At 39.1% G+C, this 21,460-nt stretch overlaps 1 protein-coding gene across 10 annotated transcripts in view; it reads right to left on the reverse strand.

Annotated features, from left to right (window-relative positions):
- Positions 1 to 727: 727 nt before the first annotated feature.
- Positions 728 to 21,460, reverse strand: part of RNF4 (ring finger protein 4) — a 34,584-nt gene continuing 13,851 nt past the window's right edge. For 4 of the 10 annotated variants that reach the window (XM_005311205.5, XM_005311204.5, XM_065597120.1 and 1 more), the window contains 7 exons: positions 20,670 to 20,837; positions 20,012 to 20,132; positions 18,870 to 18,949; positions 16,210 to 16,219; positions 10,502 to 10,667; positions 5,112 to 5,160; positions 728 to 4,471 (listed from right to left, as the gene is read on the reverse strand). In XM_005311205.5, the coding sequence (XP_005311262.2) occupies positions 4,322 to 4,471; positions 5,112 to 5,160; positions 10,502 to 10,667; positions 16,210 to 16,219; positions 18,870 to 18,949; positions 20,012 to 20,132; positions 20,670 to 20,729 (636 nt within the window). In that variant the 5' untranslated portion in view covers positions 20,730 to 20,837 and the 3' untranslated portion in view covers positions 728 to 4,321. The other 6 variants (XM_042845559.2, XM_042845563.2, XM_065597123.1 and 3 more) reach the window with 4 other exon arrangements.

Consider the following 21,460-nt stretch of genomic DNA (forward strand, 5'->3'; position numbering starts at 1 on the left):
AGCCTGGAGCAGCCCCTGCTCTGGTCACTCAGGGAACAGAAAACTACTTAAGAGTGGCCAGTATATCTCCCTTCTGCTACTGTGCTGTTCCCAACTGGTCTGGGTCTATCACAATAGATTACCACAGCCACAGCTCACACCTGGTCAGATGGAAATGGACATAGATGGGTACTGGAGTATGGAAGCTATCTACTATGGGGGCAGGGTAAGAAGGACCCCAAGGCTGTGGGCCAATTTAACAAGAAGAGGACAGCTGCCCCAATAATTTGAGCTGTTATGAAGGAGAGAGTTTCTTAGTACTGTACTTCTTAGCATCATTATCTCAGTGTTAGCCAGGTACAGCTTTAGGCCGCTCTCCCCATCCAAGCTAGGGGGAAACACAGGTTAAGTGTCACATAAGTGAGACTTAGATCTGAGTGTTAACCACATATGGTGGCACTTTCCAGTCCAGACCACCACAAGCTCTCCCAGGTCCCTGATTTGTCAGGGGCTGAAGAAAGCGGACAACCCCTTAGAAGATGGTCAATTATGTAATCAATTCAATTTGAAAGATTAAAAGCAAAGTAACTTCTATTGTATAAAATCTAGGACTACTGAAAGAGATTCTCCGTTGCTCATTCCATAAGAGAACACCTGAGATTAAAGAGTGGGGAGGAATGGAGAAAATGCAACTGGAAGATACAGAAAAGCATCAGTCTATTGGAAATAACGATCAACAGGAAACATGCACACTTAAGTTTTATTAGCAGTGACTATTTAGTGCAATACATTTACTCACATAGCAGCTGTTCAGATCCAACACATACCATTTATTTTAAGAATTAATAAGAGCACAAGTAACCCTCTAGTGTAGTGCATGTGCACATGGGCACCATGCTGATGCACATGCTCTGTCAATTGCTAGAGTATGTACACATACCTAATTTGCACTGAGAAGTTGCAAAATTGGAGAAAATAGTTAAGATTTCAGTTTTAAGGTGACCAGAGTAACAAAATCAAATAAAGATTTGAGAAGAACGGTTTTGTCTCTGCAGTACTGTGCCCCTTAATTTTGTAAGTTTAGGCAAGAGGGTGTACTTTTGTAGTTAAAAACTCAACCCCCTCATGCATGCCTCTTGTCCTTTCCTTTCTTATCCTCCTCATTCCCTTTCGCTTGACAGTTTGTATTTAAAATTTTACATTGCAAGGTATACATTTCATTATGTATTGAACAGGTAACATCAGCACTGAATTGTTTAGTTATTCTATTAGAGGCTTCCAAGCATTAAAATCTTTTGTATTGTACACTCAAGTACTAGGCAGACTAACAGAAATGTTGACCAAAAAGTAAAAAAATTGAAACCTTTGGGATTTAGGAATATGCAATCAATTTGGTTCCCTCCCACCCCAAATTGAATTATAATACAAGGTGACTAAAAAAAATGGAGTACTGCTGATTGGTCAAATTAATAGTTTTATTTCCATCTGTTAAAGAATTATTTGCCTACCAGTAGAGTCTAAAGTAGATCTGACATACAGACAGATAAATAAATACAGGAAAATTTGAACTATAGACAATGACAAGTGAAAAACATACATTTACATAATCAAAAAAATCTTTATAATATCCATCAGTTCTTGCAAATGTCATGAGCTACACTGAGCACTGCCTTTACTGGAAATTAAAATATAGCTATTTCAAGTTTTTTAAAATTATAATGCAACTTTAACATTTGCCATTTTGATATTGAAAATTTAAAATTTGTTTTCAAGTACACAAAATGTGGCACTTTATAGGGATCACAAAAGTTAAAAAAAAAAAAAACTTTTGTTGTTGAATATTCTACAGTTTGTTGTATCTAAAGTCCAAGTAGGTTTATATATTGATATGCAAGCTATAAAGAGATATTTACATGGTGGAAACTGTGCAAAAACACAATTCAAACTAAGGCTAGTACTCAAATTAAAGATGTAGGGACATGCTACTCAACCACAACCCCAGACTTAATCCCTTACATTTATATGCTCTTATTGCCTTCCCTGTACACAGTAATTTAAGTATGATGGCTCAGATATGAGAGCCATTTACCTTAATTTATTTAGAAACTATTGGGAGGTTTTAATAGTCAAGTGTATGTGGCCCTAAATTACTAGACAGCGTCATGGTGGGCTGCTTTTTCTGCATGTGACAGATGCTTCTGAACAATTTTAAGAGAATAACGTTTTTGCTCAGTTTGTCTTCCAAGACATGCAACAAAAACAAAAACTAAACACCCCACAGGTTTTTCTATAAACAAAAGATACAGAAATTAATTGCACGATCATGAAAATATTTTAGGAAAGTCTTCATTCAGCACTAGGTTTAAATAATTCAGTGCAAGAGAGCAATTACTGGCGATTCTATCCTTTTAATATGTAGAGAGTATTGCCAGGGTGCATAGGTTGCAGTACAGCAGGCTTTCCATGTAACACAAACTCTGATTATGTAAGGATGAGAGTAGTGCAAGTATTACATTTCTCCAGGGTAAGTCACCATACTGCTACATAAAGACCATATTCTGCACACTGAAGATTCTACAAAACATTGTGTGGTCTTGGATAGACTCCTCTTCAAAGTTTAAATGGCTAATTAGAGCAGCTTCTTTAATTTAAAACAATCCATTCTCCCACTGATGGAGTAGTAAGATAATAATTACATACCTCTTGAAATTCTGTTTTCGGAAGTCTTGGGGAGAGGGGTAAAAAGAAAAATCTGAAAAATTTATTCTGAACAGGCTTTGAAGTAGCTGGCAGTTTATTTTTGTTCATGTTTCACAGACTAACCTCCAGTCTTAAAGATGCCTTGATAAATATTGTTATAATATTGTATTGTATTGTGGAACAAAACATTGGCCCAAGTGTCAGGTATGTACAGAGATCATAGAAAACTGATGTTAACATCTTGCCCACATATAGAAGTATTACAGTTAAATGCATCATCAATTCACCCAGGCACCATGTCTCCTCGTAATTTTGTGCTGAAATAAAAATTCTATTGTATAGCACTCAGCAGTCAGTCCTGAAAATGGTAAACTGGCTAACGGTGCAGAGTCAGATGCAGCTTTTTGACACAACATGCACCTGACCAAAAACATTTATTTATTTTAAAAGAGCTATATAAGCTTTATTGCACATTTTAATCCTCAGGACAATGAGTGACCAATTAGACTGCACTCTTTCAGCATTCCTACCCCCATATCATTAATACCAAGCCAGTGATTGAAGCTTAAATTACATATATTTAAGATTAAACATATCAGTGTACTGTTAGCATTGTATAGGTCTAAAAGCTGTCAGTATAGAAGCAGAATGCAAAGCAAAGTGAATGTACTGAACTTTAAACATTACACTAGGTATACTTTAGAGAGGACCAAGATTTGTCTCGTCTGGTGTTCAGTTGAGAATAAGGAAAACCTTTTTATAAATAGCATGCCCAGAGAAAAGCATTTATTTACTGCTCAGCTATGATGGTAGGAAAGCACTGAACAGTATTAAAGCAAGAAGTCATCTCACCACAGATTAGGAAACACTTCAATACTGTGATTCAAATCAAGTAATTCTTGGGCCGTTAAGATAGACTGGAAATTAAATACTTTCATAATGTGAAAGTTGTAATTTGGCGATCTACTCTAGACCTCATAGAGCTCATAAGTATAGGTCTGCAAGACTTCCAGTTAAAGAAAGGTTAGTGGTTGGCTAACAGCACATTAGTTCAATGCATTACCCTGATATACAATTTAATATTTATTACATTAAGTTTTTGCCTGTCACACAACTCATTCTATTTGGACAAACTGCACTGCAGGTAAAACTACATGCTTCAGCAGCAGAGTGCTCTCCAGTAATTTGCTGCCTGCCACCCGCATCATGATAAGATTAAAATGAAAGCATTTATTCATACTGTAGGCAATGTAACTTATTTATCTGGGGGGGAAGGGAGCACGAGTAATTACAAGCATTTAAGAAATATTAAAAAAAAAAATCCAGAACTCATGTTCAAGCACTTCAAAAGAAGTAGAGGGAAACAGAACATCAGCTGCTTCATTGGTGACACATACCGACCTGTGTTTGCAGACCTTCAAGAACTTTTAACACGAACAAGTGACAAAAGAAGCTACTTTTGACGGTATGACTGGACCATAAAAAAGCGGTTTAGATATGTACAAGTTAATTCTCCAAAAATCCATTTTACTACAATTGGGTGGGCATACAACCTGTTGCTCCTTTAATCTTCAAGGCATCACAAATGCATGACATTTTCATCAAGATCCAGTTGAGGCTGTCCTGAGAAGAATTCAAGTGCTTATATATAAATTGGATGGTACTGTTTGTGATTGAGTTTTTTCCTACAAGTTGGGCAAGAGTTAGCATTTCTAAGGGAGTCACGGAGGCACTGACTACAGAAGACATGGCCACATTTGGTTGACACGATAAGTCGTCCACTTTGTACAATCTGAAAGAAGAAATTATAAAGCTGAAGTCTATGAGAAAGGCTTTGCACAAGAGCAATATTGGATTACATAACAACTGTGTAAGAGCAAATCTTTGCAATCCATAATATTCGGTGACTTTAGCGCTGTTTATTCAAGACTTAACATGGAAACATGTATTGTCATCAGCTGGCTCTCAAGAGTAAGCTACCCTTAACAAATATACTGCCAGATATGTTTTTATGATATATGGCTGAACGTATCAGATTTCAATTACCATTTAAATACTTTCAAAATTTATCAATTCAGAGTCTTAGTCACTAGGAGCAGTCAGTGAGGTACTGTTTAGTAGCATGGTTGTCAACTTGAGAATGGAAGAGTCTACTAATGCAGGTAGTAAAGGAATATTAGAAACTGAAATATGCTACATCATCATAATTACTTTATTCTTCTATTAAGGAAACGGAATATCTAAAAAAGCTCCTGGAGAAGATGCTATCACCCTTATGCACTGACTTAAAAACTAAGATTTTCTCTAATGGGTACAATAGTTTGACTCTCCAAATACAACTAGCTAACAAGCGTAGTGATTCTGTACCTCACATTTTAAATTCTTCCTTCAGTGGAACAAAAAAATATTGTAGACAAGGTGTAGATTCTTACCTCTGAGTATCCATCCATGCAAATTGGACAACTAACGGTACCTGAAGGCCTAAAAAAACCCCAAAACAATATGTTAGTTTCATTATGCACTGGAAACTTCAGACAATAATATCTGGTTATTTTGTGTCCTTGTGTTTGCCTCAAGCAAGAACCTCTCCTCCTCAAGAAACTAGGCTTTAGGCCAACTTCTATTATACTGAATCAAATGCTCACCTGGGGCATGCTCATGTTAGACTCTCAATTTGTTACATTAATGAGCTTAGGGTCTCCTACACCTCATAGGAGAAGGCCCTTATTTTCATTCATCCTTTTCATGTTTACCATTTCTTCCCCCTCATCCCCACTGTAATTGTCCTAATAACAAAGAAGTAACTTTTGAAAATAGTGGTAATTTTCAGCACTGTACAGGTTACACGTAGCATATAGAAGGGAAAGGCAGTCTCCAGAAACTTTTTGGAACAGAGTTCACAATTCTAAGAACTAGCTGTTCCTTGCAGAAGCACATTGTAACAGGTTAACTGAACTACTCCAAGTTCTTTCATTTTAGAACAGCATGCAAACATTTCAACTCCAAATCCCTCTCCTGGCTGAGGCTCATCACATCATCTCATATACCAAGCAACAAAACCACATAAACTATTAGATAAGAAGTAAATAAGCAAAGAGAAGGGGGCTGGAGGGAGGATGGGCGCTCATAAACTTACTGAGTATGAATTGAGTGATCATGGAGAGCACAATGAAGCCCGCTTGAAAATTTTATTATTGTTTATTTCAAGCTCTGTTGAGTTTCCCTTTAACATTCTCCACTGCAGATATTTTCACCAGTGGCTGGACTGCTGAAGTTGATGGCAGTGATAACATGCTAGAATATAGGCACATATTGGAGTGTAACACCACTCAAGGTGGATAAAAATTTAAACACTGGTATATTTTTAAAAACAAACCTATCTAAAATTAAATTTGAAATGAATACAACCTATGTTAAGGCCTAAACTTCTCAGAATGATTTATATTAAACGCAAAAATTAATATTAAGCAGTACGTTTCTTGCCAAGTTTTAAAGAAAGTTAGCTTCCACCAGTGCAGTGGTTATTGGCTAAACATCTGAAATCAGTGTTTGTTGAAGTGCTAAGCCAGCTTTTGATTGCACTTAGTCTCTGCACTTGCAGAAGAGGTTGTTTTTGTCACTTCAGTTTATTCAACTAGTTCACTTTAGTGACTAATTCATTCAAAGTTCAGAAAGCAATTGGGAGTGGTAAGAGCAGGAAATCTTGTTTTCATCTTCCAGTCTTCGAATAAAAAGTAGGTGTGAGGAGGCTACTACTAGTTCTAAAAAAAAAAAAAAAAAAAACCACACAACCTTCCAGGACATGGTGACCAGAAACAATCCGTTCACTTCATCAACTACAGACACATACTTCCCCTTTGTTTAAAAAATTCAGTTAAATTTTAAATGCAAAACAAGTTGATAAATATGCTGGATAAACGTTCTTATGATGTCAGGTAATTTAACAAACATTTAAAATGCTGTTTTTGTGCATTCTGAATTGTGTTTGAATTTCCATCCAGAGATGGACACAAATCACAAGTAAAAATAGAGAATCTGTATAAAAGTAAAGCTATAATTACTTAAATAAACATGCATACAGTATTTCCTCTGGGTAAGCAAAAAGAAACACCAAATTTAGTGTCAAGGCTATATTTCATTTCAAATAATACTTTAATGGTTACCAAATAATGAGAAAAAAAAAGCACAAAGTACAAGTGCAAAGCACAATTACAATAGATTTAAAATCAAGCCTTCCTACTCGCTGATATAAATCACTGATTTTAATCATGATTCATATCAATCCCTCCTGACCACACTCCAGGACCATTTAGGTCATTCGTACCCAGCTTCATAGAAGATTGATAGCTGTAGGGATGGCAGAACACAGAAGCGTTTAGATGTGCACTCTCATGTCCATTATATTTAGCAATTTCAGATCTACACTTGGACACAAGATGGTCGGTTTCAAGTAAGCCATATTATTGTCTTGCATAGGAGATTTTTTAAAAAAGTGATCCAAAATAAACTGGGAAAATAAGTTGAAATAAAAGATGGACAATTTCTGATTAACACCAATATTCTGTCTTAGGAAGGGATTTTCCCCTACGCTACTGACCCCTGTATATTGCTACAGCAGTGCATAGGGCTTTAGAAGTGCATCATGTGGGGTGGGAGGGAATTGTCCAGGCACAGGCACTATCTACAACAACCACAGGCTGCCCTACTCAGCCTCCCAGCAAGTCCCAGAAAAGGGGCTATGGCAGGGGCAGGAGGAGGAATGGCAGGGATGGGGTGATGGAGTTCCCAGGGCAAAAGAAGTATGCTGTGCCTTTTGCAAGTTATTCGTATCACAATTCATCTCGCTTTATATATGCAAGTCCTCAGCCACCGAAGTGTAAATGGCTATAAGCTACCCGAGAGGTAGGTAGAATAGTGGATTTGTATATTAGCATTTAAACTCTATGACTCAAGACAAAAGTTAGTTTCATGGTCTTATTCCATTAAGCAACGATCAAGCTATCTACTATCCCAAATAAGGTAAACCCAAATAATGTCTGGTGACCAACAGATTCCAGTAGATGGGGGGAGCCAGATTTTTAGGTCAGAAGTGACCTTTTGGCATTTTTAAAAGTTTGCACAATGGTTACTTGCAGCCAGTGTAGTTTCCCCCTTGCTTTAGTGAGCACTGAATTCACATCACACACAAAGCTACATGCTGATCCTCAGAAAGTTTGAATCACTTCATTGGCAGTGTTCAGACACATCTAACACTATCATTCCTTCAGGGTTAATTTGAGGGGGCTGCCCAATCAGCTTCCTGACCAATAATTGTACCGCTTGAGGAGCTCAGACCTATTATGTGCTGCCTGAGCTATTGCTTTCAAACAGAGTTTTTAGACTTCAAGCTATTTTATGCCTCTTCTCAGCCTCTGACCTACAGCTTCCATCTGCAGATCTCTGTGCCAGAGAAGAAGTGTTAAAAGCAGTAATATGCAGATTAGATATTTATATAGGTGAGGGGAAAGGAAGAAATGTGTAATACAGAATTGAAGACTACACTAGATTTAGTAGAATAACTGAATGCTGGAATATTCCTTCTACATGAAAATGTTGTGCCTGAATTTGGTGACTGGGAGTTTCTAGAATTTGAAGTCCACAACAAAAAGACTGGCCATCCTACCTGGCAAGTTTAGTGAAGAGAGAGCTCAGAGAAAAAAGTTGAAAGGTTTTCCCCAAAAGTAGTTTTCAAAGTCAGAGGGATCCCTAGAGAGAGAGGTTACATGAAGATGGCTAGCTAGCTCAATTATAAAAAAAAAAAATTATTAAATGTGTCTCTCTAGGTTTTAAATTTAGAACGATCAGGGGAAGACAAGAGAGGGCTGCTTAGTCTTGAAATCATCTGGCACCCTCATTCTCCTCTTATCCCCTTCTTTTGGGAATCAGTAGGCATTAGTTCTTGTAGGGAATAAAATTTAAAAAGCTCTGCAGGATGAAGGATCCTTTTTGCATTTGTGGACATGGAAAGAGATTTATTTTCAAATAATATGGAAAGCCTGTGATAGTGTAATCATATTTCTATTATACACTGAAGTTTGTATTATAATCTTGGCATATTCTAATCAAAGAAAGGAGGAAAGTGACTACAGCTAAACTGTATTTCATTAATTATTGAACATTAGCTTAATTCAGCAATTCAAATTGGGATTCTGATGGTAGGCAGATGAATAGATTCAGTCTCAGGGCTATAATTACATTACATGATTCTAGTGATAAACTGTATACCCTTTGGGAACATATTCCTTGTTTTACCCCAAGGTAAATGTATAGGTAATCATTGTATGAATTATGCTCGTACATGGGTACTTAAAGAACTAGCTGAAGCAATCTCATGGAGAATGGGCAAGGTCCCAGAAGGTGGGAGAAGGAAAACATAGTATCTATCTTTAAATAAATAAATAAATAAAATCACCTGTGGAGTTATAGCCCAGTCAGCCTAACCTCGGTATTTGGAAAGATACTGGAACAAATGAAACAATTTATAAACACCCAGAGGATAACAGGGTTATAAGAATAGCCAGCATGGATTTGTCAAGCACAAATCATGCCAAACCAACCTATTTTCCTTCTATGACAGGTCTAGTGGATATGAGGAAGCAGTTTAAGTGACGCATCTTGATATTCGTAAGGCTTTTGTTACAGTCCCACATGACATTCTCATAAGCAAACTAGAGAAATTTGATCTACGTGAAATTATTATAAGGTGGGTGCACAATGGCTGAAAGACCATACTCAGTAGTTATCCATAGTTTGCTGTCAAACTAGGAGGGTGTATCTAGTGGGGTTAGTCTTGAGAGCAGAACTATTCAATATTTTCATTAATGACTTGGATAATGGAGTGGAGAGTACACTTATAAAATTTGCGGATGATGCCAAGCTGGGAGGGGTTGCAAGCACTTGGGAGAACAGGATTAGCGGGCAAAATGACCGTGACAAATTGAACAACTAGTCTGAAGTCAACATAATGAAATTCAATAAAGATATGAACCAAATACTACAATTAGGAAGGAGAAATCAAACACACAGCTACAAAATGGGGAATAACAGGCTACATGGTAGTACTGCAGAAAAGGTCTGGAGCTTATAGTGGATTACAAATTGAATGAGCAACAATGTGATGCAGTTGAAAAAAGGCTAATATTCTGGGTTGTATTAACAGAACTGTTATAGTTAAGACATGGGATGCAACTGTCCCACTCTATTCAGCACAGGTGAGGCCTAAAATGGGAGTACTGTATCTAGTTTTGGCCACCATACTTGACAAAGATGAGGAGAAATTGGAGAGAGTTCAGAGGAGAGCTATAAAAATGATAAAACGTTTAGAAGAAAAATCTTGGTGGGTATTCTCACTTCCTGTAGGTCACCTGTGAAAATAGTTACCTACCTCACTGTGATCCTTGAGCTTTGTATGAAAGAACAATGCTGTAAGTTACAATTTGTGGCTTTTGATTAGCATTTCCTCTTGCCATGTCACTGAATTGTGTCTTCAGTTGACTTTTAATCCAAAAAATAAACCAGCTATCATCTCAATATTTAAATATATTGTTCCATTTTTTCCTTATTTCAATAGCAGCTTTAATATTCCCATTCTCTCATAAAAGGAGAAGATATGAAGCTTAGAATAGGTTAACAGTGTCAAAAAAGATTCTAAGCCACATACAGGATGCCATTTCACTCCTCCTTTTCAGTATGACAAGGTTTTTGCTTTTTTTTTTTTTTTTTTTTTTTTAATACACACACACACCATTTTACATGTCAACAGGAAGTTTCATAGGGTACATACCTTGAACTTGCAGTTTCATCCTCCAGTGTTTCTAAACCTCCAGACACCTTGTTTGTTACGTATACATCATTATCTCTTGATTCATCTTCATCATCACTACTTAATACACAGCTGTCAGATTGCCGTTGGCTTCTTAACCCAAGATTTCTCCGTTGACGTTGATTCTCTACAATTTAATTTTGTTAAATTAGGTGTATTTCCAGGATTTTATAGTGTAATTTCTGCAATGTATTAAATATGCACTGTTATATAACTATTTAAATGGACAAATCTGTATTTAGTTTAACTATTTAAAAGCAAGTTTACTTGTGAAACTTAACACTTCCAACTACCCCCAAAAAAATTACAGAATTGTATATTAAAACAGAATTTAGCCTAATTGCTAATTTGCTCTTATTCCCACTAGAAGAACAGATATGACTCTTAAGCCTTTTCTACATCGGTAGATTTGCCTTCACAATTATGCCAGTACTAATGTAGTTATACCAATGTATTATGCAGCTAAATTTCATATAGACAAGTCCTTAGATATGGCATCCTGTTTCACACATGAGCAGTTACTGTAAATAAATTAAAGTGTTCTGGGGGAAGAGACAGGGGCTAACTTTACAACTATCACAGCAAAGTAAGGGATAAGTAATAAAAGAGCTGGGATAGCAGCATGCAGGCGGCTTTTTAAAAAATAGGATAACAAATTAGGAGTGGATGATAACCTTGTCAATTATATAAACTGCCTAAATCTAGGCTACTGACTCCAGTATTCAGTTGCAGCTCTTAAGGATTATCCATATGCAGCATAGAGCCTTATTCATGTTAGAGTTTTTTTTGCCGGTAATGATGTTGCCTAATGCTTTCCTTAATAGATCTTATTTTCAGTTGTTTATATTGCCAAACTAACCATTTGGGCTGAATTTCCCCATTCCATGTGTCTGATTCTGGATGAATATTTTAGAAAATTTCACCAAAACAGTGTAACTATTTCTGAGAACCGGTTAGGGAACAGTATCTTAAAGATTAAAAAAAAATTGTACACAGTTTCACTGAGAAACTATTGCCTTCATGCTTTGGAGCAGGGTACTGACGTGTGTGGGTGTGGTCAGTCGGTCACTGGTGTCAGCAATTTGGCTTTTGCAGCTCAATGGAAAAATACACCCAAGTTTGTCCAATTTATAAACTTCTGAAAAAGTCTGTTTGTACATGCTTAGCAGAAGCATGTTAGAGTTGGTACTGGAACTCTCAGAAGTTTCCATTTAAACTAACCACAGTTCATGACTAAGGCTTATGAGTTTGTCACGGATTCCATGACCTCCGTGACTTCTGCAGCAGCAGATGCAGCTGGCCCGGGCCATCTGAGCAGCTCAGGCAGCCCCTGGGCCAGCCGCTACTGGGGCAGTCTCGGGCCACTGCGACCCCCCACCCCCCGGCAGCAGGAGTTTCAACGTGAGAAGGGGCTCAGGGGTGTGGGATGAGCCATGGGAGGGGGTGAGGGCTCTGGGCAGCACTTACCTTGGGGACCTCCCCAGAAGCAACGACATATCCCTCCCTCAGCAACTAGCGCCGCATGCTACGTCCACCCACATGCACCGCCCCCGCAGCTCCCATTGGTCATGGTTCCCAGCCAATGGAAGCTGCAGAGCTGGAACTTGGGGAAGGAGCAGCATGCGCAGCTAGGAGCTGAGGGGAGGGACATGTCGCTGTTTCCGGGGAGCTGCGAGGAGCCGGGTAGGGAGTCTGCCATCCCCATCAACCCCCACCAGGGGTCCCACCCGCTCCCCAACAAACACCCACAGCACCCCCGGGTCACCCTGGGAGCACCCATGGCACACCCTAGGCTGCCCCCAAGATTTAGTCAGGGGTATATGGTACAAGTGATGAACAGGTCACAGGCCATGAATTTTTGTTTACTGCCCATGACCTCTCCTTTAGTCAATACCCGTGACTAAAATGTAGGCTTCTTCATGATCACACAGCTCAAATGTGCTGACAACTTCCCATAAAGCCATCTGCAGTTCTCTCAGTTGCAAAATTCTGTATTGTGGATCTAAAGGGTCCTATCCTGCTAATGATGCAGTTAGGGACCATACTCGTCCCTAAAAATGGAATTTTCTTGTTTGCGTTTTAAAATGTAGAAAATGATATAAAAACATGTCAAAAGAATAACAATGTTACAAAGTCAAGTGCTCAATAGTTAGGAAATGCCAGAATAAAGGTGTAACCTTAATTCGGTCCCCTTCTGTGCATGCATTATGATGCAGTCTTTATCATCATCAAACGCTTTTTCCATAGGATGTCTGCCTCATTCAGTGCACAGGAAAGACTGTGCTCATTGAATGAGCAGCTATTCAATATTTATTTTTACGTGCATCATAATACATCTTATTTATGACCCCCCCCCTTCAGATCTTGCCCTAGATACAAAATGCTAAATTTCGTCATGGCCTTTTTCCATGACGCTCATCACTGTAGTATCTGTGTACTTCACAAATGTTAATGAATTTGTCTTCACCACACCCATGAGGTAAAATGGTATTATTGGCCCTATTTAACAGGAACCAAGGCAAAAAGAAATTAAGCTCAAGAGCATCCACTAATTTTGGATAAGAACGGCCATACTGGGTCAGACAAAAAGGTCCATCTAGCCCAGTAGCCCTTTTCTGAACCTTTTCCAAAATCAATACATCTTTTTTGAAATGGGGTGACCACATCTGCACACAGTATTCAACATGTGGGTTTACCATAGATTTATATAGAAGCAATATAATATTTTGTCTTAGAATCTATCCCTTTCCTAATGATTCCCAACATTCCGTTCACTTTTTTGACTGCCACTGCACATGGAGTGGATGTTTTCAGAGAACTATCCACAATGACTCCAAGATCTGTTTCTTGAGTGGTAACAGCTAATTTAGACCCCATCATGTTATATGTATAGTTGGGATTATGTTTTCCAATGTGCATTACTTTGCATTTATCAACATTAAATTTCATCTGCCATTTTGTTGCCCAGTCACCCAGTTTTGAGAGATCCTTTTGTAGCTCTTTGCTGACTGCCCGGGACTTAACTAGCTTGACCAGTTTTGTATCATCTGCAAATTTTGCCAACTCACTGTTTACCCCTTTTTCCAGCAACAAAGAGTCCTATAGCACCTTATAGACTAACAAATGTATTGAAGCATAAGCTTTCGTGGGTGAATACCCACTTCGTCAGACGCGGGTATTCACCCACGAAAGCTTATGCTCCAATACATTTGTTAATGTATAAGGTGCTACAGGACTCTTTGTTGCTTTTTACAGATCCAGACTAACATGGCTACCCCTCTGATACTTGATACCCTTTTCCCAGATCATTTATGAATATGTTGAATACGACTGGGTCCAGTACAAACCCCTGAGGGACACCACTATTTACGTGTCTCCATTCTGAAAACTGACCATTTATTCCTACCCTTTGTTTATCATCTTTTAACCAGTTACTAATCCATGAAAGGACCTCCCCTCTTATCCCATGACTGCTTACTTTGCTTAAGAGCCTTTGGTGAAGGACCCTGTCAAAGGCTTTCTGAAAATCCAAGTATACTATATCCACTGGATCACCCTTGTCCACATGCTTGTTGACCCCCTTAAAGAACTCTAGCAGATTGGTGAGGCATGATTTCCCTTTACAAAAATCACATTGACTCTTCCCCCAACAAATTATGTTCATCTATATATCTAACAACACTGTTCTTTACTATAGTTTCAACCAGTTTGCCCGGTACTGAAGTCAGGTTTACCGGCCTGTAATTGCCGGGATTACCTCTGGAGCCCTTTTTAAAAATTGGCGTCACATTAGCTATCCTCCAGTCATTTGGTACAGAAGCAGATTTAAATGACAGGTTACAGACTACAGTTAGTAGTCCTGCAATTTCACATTTGAGTTCCTTCAGAACCCTTGGGTGAATATCATCTGGTCCTAGTGACTTCTTATTGTTAAATTTATTAATTTGTTCCAAAACCTTCTCTAATGACACCTCAATCTGGGACGGTTCCTCAGATCTGTCACCTAAAAAGAACAGCTCAGGTTTGGGAATCTCCCTGACATCCTCAATTGTGAAGACCAATGCAAAGAATTCATTTAGTTTCTCCTCAGTGGTCTTATTGTCCTTGTGTGCTCCTTTAGCATCTTGATTGTCCAGAGGCCCCACTAGTTGTTTAGCAGGCTTCTTGCTTCTGATGTACTAAAAAAAAAAAAAAAATTCTTGCTATTACTTTGAGTCTTTGGCTAGCTGTTCTTCAAATTGTTTTTTGCCCTTCCTAATTATATTTTTACACTTCATTTGCCAGAGTTTATGCTCCTTTCTATTTTCCTCACTAGGTTTTAACTTCCACTTTTTAAAGGATGCCTTTTTGCCTCTCACTGCTTCTCTTACTTTGTTGTTTAGCCACGGTGGTTCTTTTTTGGTTCTCTTACTATGTTTTTTAATTTGGGGTATACATAAATTGAGCCTCTATTATGGTGTCTTTAAAAAGTTTCCATGCAGCTTGCAGGGATATTATTTTTGGTGCTGTATCTTTTAATTTCTGTTCAACCAATCTCATTGGTTGGATATCCAACTTGAGGCACAAGGACCTGACTTTTCAGCATTTTATAGCCCTGGGTATATTCAGAATAGAGGTTCCACTGACTTCAGTTGCAGCTGAGAGTGTTCAGCACATCCACAAGTCAGGCCTCAACTATCACAGGTTGAGTACTTAGAAAATGAGCACACTATTAATGGCCACCTTTAAAATAGAATCAAGTTTTCCAGGGCAGCATTCAGGGCATAGATCATGAGATTATCCTCGCTCCCTGCAGTCTTCTGCCTCATTCACTACATACCTTTCAATTTCTGAAAGACGGGGGGGTGGGGGAGGGGAGGCAAAGGTCCAACAGACAACAGCATAATTCACCGCGTAACCTTGGTTTATTCCTGTGCACCATCATTCAGTGCAATGAATGAGACGGTTCTGTGGAAAATATATAATTTGATCAGGTAACTGAAAACTATCACAATACCTATGAACCAGGGGAGTGAAGTAAGATTGCATGGACAACTGTAATTTTGGCATTTCCTGACTTTGCAACCTTAATGTTCTTTTAAGTTTTGTGTATGTAATATATGGAGTCTTGGAATGAGCATTTCTCTCTAAAGACTTTAGTAGAAACCCGTAGTAGTGTCCCACCACATACACACAAGCCAGGGGATTGGAGGGAGCATTTGAGATTTTGGCCAAGTTCCACTTTATTGCAGACCAACAAATTAGACTTTGTATCTTCAAGTTTATTCTACTTTCTCAAACTATATGCACTACCATGTGTGGTAAAAGCGTTGAGAATTGTATTAAGGGACAATGACCACATTGGGGTTATTTCACTAAAAAAGTGCTGATACAGCACATTAAATCTTCAGATGCTGTATTAAATAGTTGTATAAACCCAGGGAGCATTTCCTTAGCATGAGTGTGTTAATTACTAGTAATTAAAAGCAATAAAGTTGATTTGGTTTCACTGACTAGTTTAGTTTGACACTGTAAGTGATATATACCTGAAGACAAGTGACAGACAATTTTAAAGGGGGGCTAGTGGAAAGCATATTCTTGCTAGCAAGGTGTGTACATACCATACAATGCATTACAAAATGGTCACAATTCTGTTATCAGTTGGGAATACATGAAATAGGACTACTCACCTTCAACAATCTTGTATTAACATGAGGGAGAGAAGAGGGAAAAACAAAAACAAAAAAAAACAAAACCACAATTAAACTTTGTTGTGCACATATATGCATTATGGACAAACATCTCAGAAGACCACAGCTATGTTCATTCTTACTGGTTTGGAGCTGTATAAACAGAGCCAGGAGGCATGAGGCAGAGCAATAATCATGTGTATTGCTGGAAATTCGTCACCAACTCTGGAAGTCAAGCTAATGGTGTTGGCCATGCACCCTCATGGAAGATAATGTAAAATCCTGTTGCGACTTAGTTCATCATGGTACTACAGTAACAGATGCAAGCCATCTTGTTTTAAATCAGTACTGTAGTTTGTTTTAAGTTGCAATTCTCAGTCAACATTAGGATAAAAGGTTGACAAATTTAGAACCCCTTCAAAAAAGGGATAATTTTCCTCGTACGACTTGCGTGGGATTTTTAGAACTACCATATATACTCAACCATAAGCCAGTTTGTTTATAAGCCGACCCCTCCACCCCCAAGATGGATAAGTAAAAATGGAAGATTTTTATAACCCGTTCATAAGCCGACTTTATAATTCAGGGGTCAGCAAACTTTGGCTCCCGGGCCATCAGGATAAGCCGCTGGCGGGCCGAGATGGTTTGTTTACCTAGAGCATCTGCAGACACGGAGGTAAACCAAAGTAAACAAAGTGTCCCGGCACACCAGCTGCTTACCCCAGGGGAGCCGGGACAGCAACTGGTGGGGAAATTTTTTATTTTGGGGGGTTGGGGGGGGGGGGGGAAGAGAAATATGAGAAAAGCTGGGAGTCAGAGGAGTAACCTCTGTGACCACCCCCCACATGACCCCACCCCTAGCTTGGGACCCCCACACTCTCCCCATCCCATCCCTTCCCACCTTATCTGGGAAGGGCCAGGGAGGATGTCTCTGACCTGGCTGGAGCTGCTCCAGCAGGCTGGGCAGCATGGCTGCAGCCTGCTCTGGTGGGCCAGACCAGGCGGCGCAGCCGCAGCACGTTCCAGGAGTCTGGGCTGGGTGGCACGGCCGCAGTGTGTTCCGGCAGCATGGCCACAGCCTGCTCTGGGGGGTGGGGCCGAACAGCATGGCTGCAGCCTGCCAGCCCGGGAGCTGCAGCTGCTTTGGAGGCTGGGGGAAGAGCAGCTTGGCCAGAAGTGGTGAGGCTCTGGCCCCGCCTCTTCCCTTCTGGCTGTGCTGCCTCTTCTTGCTCCCTCTGTTGGGGAGGGGGGAAATGGGGGGGGGGAGAAGAGGAGAGGAGCTGTGTCCCACCTCTCCCTCTCTATACCCGTTCATAGGCTGACCCCCTTTTCTGGTGCTTCCCTTTTTAACTAAAAAAATTCAGCTTATGAACGAGTATATACGGTACTTCATTGACCTCTTTACCACTTACATCAATAGGAGCAGAAATAGGACAATGCGGAGTACTTTTGAAAATCCTACCCTTGTATCTCCTTCATCTGATGGCATTTTTTTTCTGTGCAGTTTGGCTGCATCTATAGTGTACTATAACAAGTGTTTCTCAGTATTAAATTAAAACTGAACATGGCTTCCGTGCAATTGTTACTGAATTTTGGGCTTTAATACTTCTGTTGTAGTAAACGCCTTTTCAATATCTATATAGGTGAGCTTTTGTCTGTCGCATCATACTATAAAAAATATAGTCAATTAAAAAAATAAAAGCCATAAAGTTCAGAATATGGACTAATAAGCTGACACCTCAAAATTGGCATATTTTCAAAAGTGATGAGCACCTAGTTAATGCACGTTCACAAGTCAGGACACTTAGGTATGTGTCAGAATAAGGACCAATGAACTTTAGGAATCCATTTTAAAGTTTTGGTCTGCCACCTCTTTTCATTATGTTCCCAATTCTTGGCAGACTGACATTCAATATATCCATTTTGTTTTATGCACATATCTTGAAACAATGATAGTAGAAAATCCATTTCAGTAAAAAAAAATTATTCAACATCTTAAACCCATAATCTTCCACATTTCTTTACTTAAAGCATGTTATCAATATGTCCTTTCAGAAAGTCCTGACTATCCTCCACAAGTGCCTGACACAATAGTGAAGCAAGTTCCCTCGAAGTGTTAGATTGAAACTGCCCATTTCTTGTTCTTGAACACACGGTTCTAAATAGCGTACATAATCACCGCCCTCAGTGCAGTTCCTAATGATAACTGAGTACTGTCAGTGTTACTTTCAGTTATTTAGAACCGCCCCCCCCTTTTTTTTTAAATAAAAAGCTGCATGACCTCAAAGGGCTACCATATGCTATCATTTAAACACAGATGAAATCTGTGCTTAAAGATGGACATTACTGTCTCCAGTTTGCATTTTTACATGACATTTCACCAAGATACTTTTCAAAGAGTGCACTGGTATAATCCCAGAAAATTTCCCTGTAAGAGGTTCTAGTGTCCAAGGCTGTGGGAGATGCTATTGTTTAGCAAATAATGGCTGCTGGGTTTACCTACACTGTCAATGCATTACCTTTATCCAGACCATTTTGATAACAAGGTCTGGGATATCTAATTGTGGCTTTAGTTGCCTTCCAAGTTCTAACCTCTAAAAAGCACAGCATTAACCTAATTTGACTAGAGTATTTGGATAAGTGCACCAATAGTTACTTACCACAACAGAATCATTGTGAGTTAGATCAACTACTACAGGTTCAGAAGATTCACATGTGAGATCTACTACTTCTTCACCAGCTTAAAATACAATGATAAGAGTCAAGATCATGCATGTAGAGCTGTATAACACCTGCCATTCCACAACAAGGTTCAGGCATGAATCTATAGAATGCTACCATTTACTAAATGCTGATAGTTTGTGTTCCCTCCCCAACCCTCTCCTTTAAGGCAGACATTGAACACATCTCTCAGGCTCTCATTAAAATGCTAGGAGAGTTAAATACTACTATTGCGTGTTTTGATTTGCAGCAATAGAAAAACTGCAGCAATTGTTCTCCCCTCCCACCCCGTGCACATACTTCATTTTCTTGAACTTGGTGTGATAACTTGTGTGAGGTAAGTATCAATATAAACTGGATGTATTACTTTAATACGGGGGGAGGGATAGCTCAGTGGTTTGAGCATTGGCCTGCTAAACCCAGGGTTAGGAGTTCAATCCTTGAGGGGGCTATTTAGGGATCTGGGGCAAAAATCTGTCTGGGGATTGGTCCTGCTTTGAGCAGGGGGTTGGACTAGAAGACCTCCTGAGGTCCCTTCCAACCCTGATAGTCTATGAATGTTATCATGGAGGTCCTGGAATTCAATCTCTTACCTAGCAGCCTAAATTTGGCCTCCAGGACTTCTCTCTGCTATCCTTCCCTATGTCATAGGTACAGGTACATTCAGAAGACAAAGAAAGAGTCTTTACATTTCTAACCCTGTTGTGCTACGTTTTTGAGAAACAAGTTGTCTGAAGGCCTCTATCTTGAAGAGTAAGCCTAAAGCCTACAGCAAATTTCTACCCATCCTCTAAACTGTTTAGGATTAGGAAGTTTGAAGGATAGCCAATACAGAACATTGGTGTCCATCTATGAGCATTTCCCACCCCTCCCACTCTTTAAGAACGGGATTCTGAAGCTTTACTTTGATACCATTTCATCTGAACAGTATGAGGCAAGAATGTGGGCGGGGGTGGGAAGACAAGGGGTGGGTAGCCCCCCCAAAACCCATAATCTGCCTCTGCATGTGAACTGGGCTCCCAACGCTCCAGAAGCAATTTTTCCCCCCATCATTATTATTATTTTTTTTTTTAAAGCTTACCACTTTCTTCAAGTTCTATTGGCTCTGCTTCTGAAGCCATTTCTGTAGCTGAAGCTACCAGTCTGTTTCGTTTTCGAGTTTGTCTAGAATTGATGGCTCCTCCACGACGTTTTCTTTGAGTCTAAGAGAAAAAAGAATAATTTGTTTTTTAAAGCTAGTATAAATGCAGACCTGATCTTTAGAGATAGAATGTTTTTAATTGCTGCTAACTGAAAGACTAAAGCATACATGTTTTTGTACGAATTCATTCCAATATCTGAATTGGAAATGCCAAAGTAAAGCCACCACCACAATGCTTCTTACCAGTTGGGCCAGGCAGGAAAGGTGCTTTCTGCGATCACTGGTGATCAAGAGGGCTATTTCACGATTACATCAACTGTTAGATTCAAACTGACTACTTCAGTTAGTTTGGACAAAACCAGGACTATTCCCAACGTTAAGGTTATTTTTGGAGTAATACTAACAATAGCTAGAGACATTAATCAGGGCAGAATATGGGATTACATGGCATCTTAATTTACTTGTATTACAATCTGTATTTTCTTCAGGTTGTTCAGACCACACATTATGTTTTGAAATGGCACAAGTGGCTACAAGTCTAAAAATGATAAAGAACGAGATATCAGTTATGCATTTACTTCATTAAGAAAATACTTACTGTGCTCATGGTGTTTCTTGAATATAAAATACAGAAAAAAGTAAGAGGTACAGATACCATAAAATAAATTGCAAGGAGGCTACAATTTTCAACGCCTTATATTTCTTTAGGAAGTATACAATTAAAAGTCCAGATTTTTCAGTATCTTAGAATGTTGCTCTTCCAAACCTATAAAGAAAAGGAGAGAGAAGATTACCTACCTGTAATTCTTGCTCTCTTAAGTACAGCCATCTCTACCGATTCCCATTTTTGAGTCAACGCTTCCTGCATGAGACCAGTCAGGAACTCCCATAGTTTAAGATTTGAGCCTCTGAGGCATCCAAAAGGTATGTCTCAAACACTTGCTATGCTGTCCTACTCCCAACACCTATAATCCAAGGTCAGTTTATTATTGTATTGGGAAAGAACCTAAAAGCCCAAATGAGGTTTCCTTTGAAAGAAGAAGTGGTAACTCTTAGAAGGAGCCAATTATGTGTGCATACAAATTACAGAACTACCAAACTTGGGGGAGGAGTCAGGGTTGGGGGCTGTTAATCCAAAACTGACCATCTTCAGTGAGCAAGAATTACAGACAAGTAATTCTCTTTTCTCCAGGAGATACCCATCTCCAGATTCAAATATATGGAAACTGAATAGCTACACGTGGGTGTCTCTAAAACAAATGGAACCCAGAAGTTGGAGCTTACAGAAGGAAAGAGAATAACATTTGGGCATCCCTAGATAGGGGAATGATTCCATAACAGAATCTAAAATTATCTGAATTTAGATGTGTGTCTTGATGTCAGAACTAA

Source organism: Chrysemys picta, chromosome 5 (genome assembly GCF_011386835.1).
Source record: "Chrysemys picta bellii isolate R12L10 chromosome 5, ASM1138683v2, whole genome shotgun sequence".
Lineage (NCBI taxonomy): Eukaryota > Metazoa > Chordata > Testudines > Emydidae > Chrysemys > Chrysemys picta.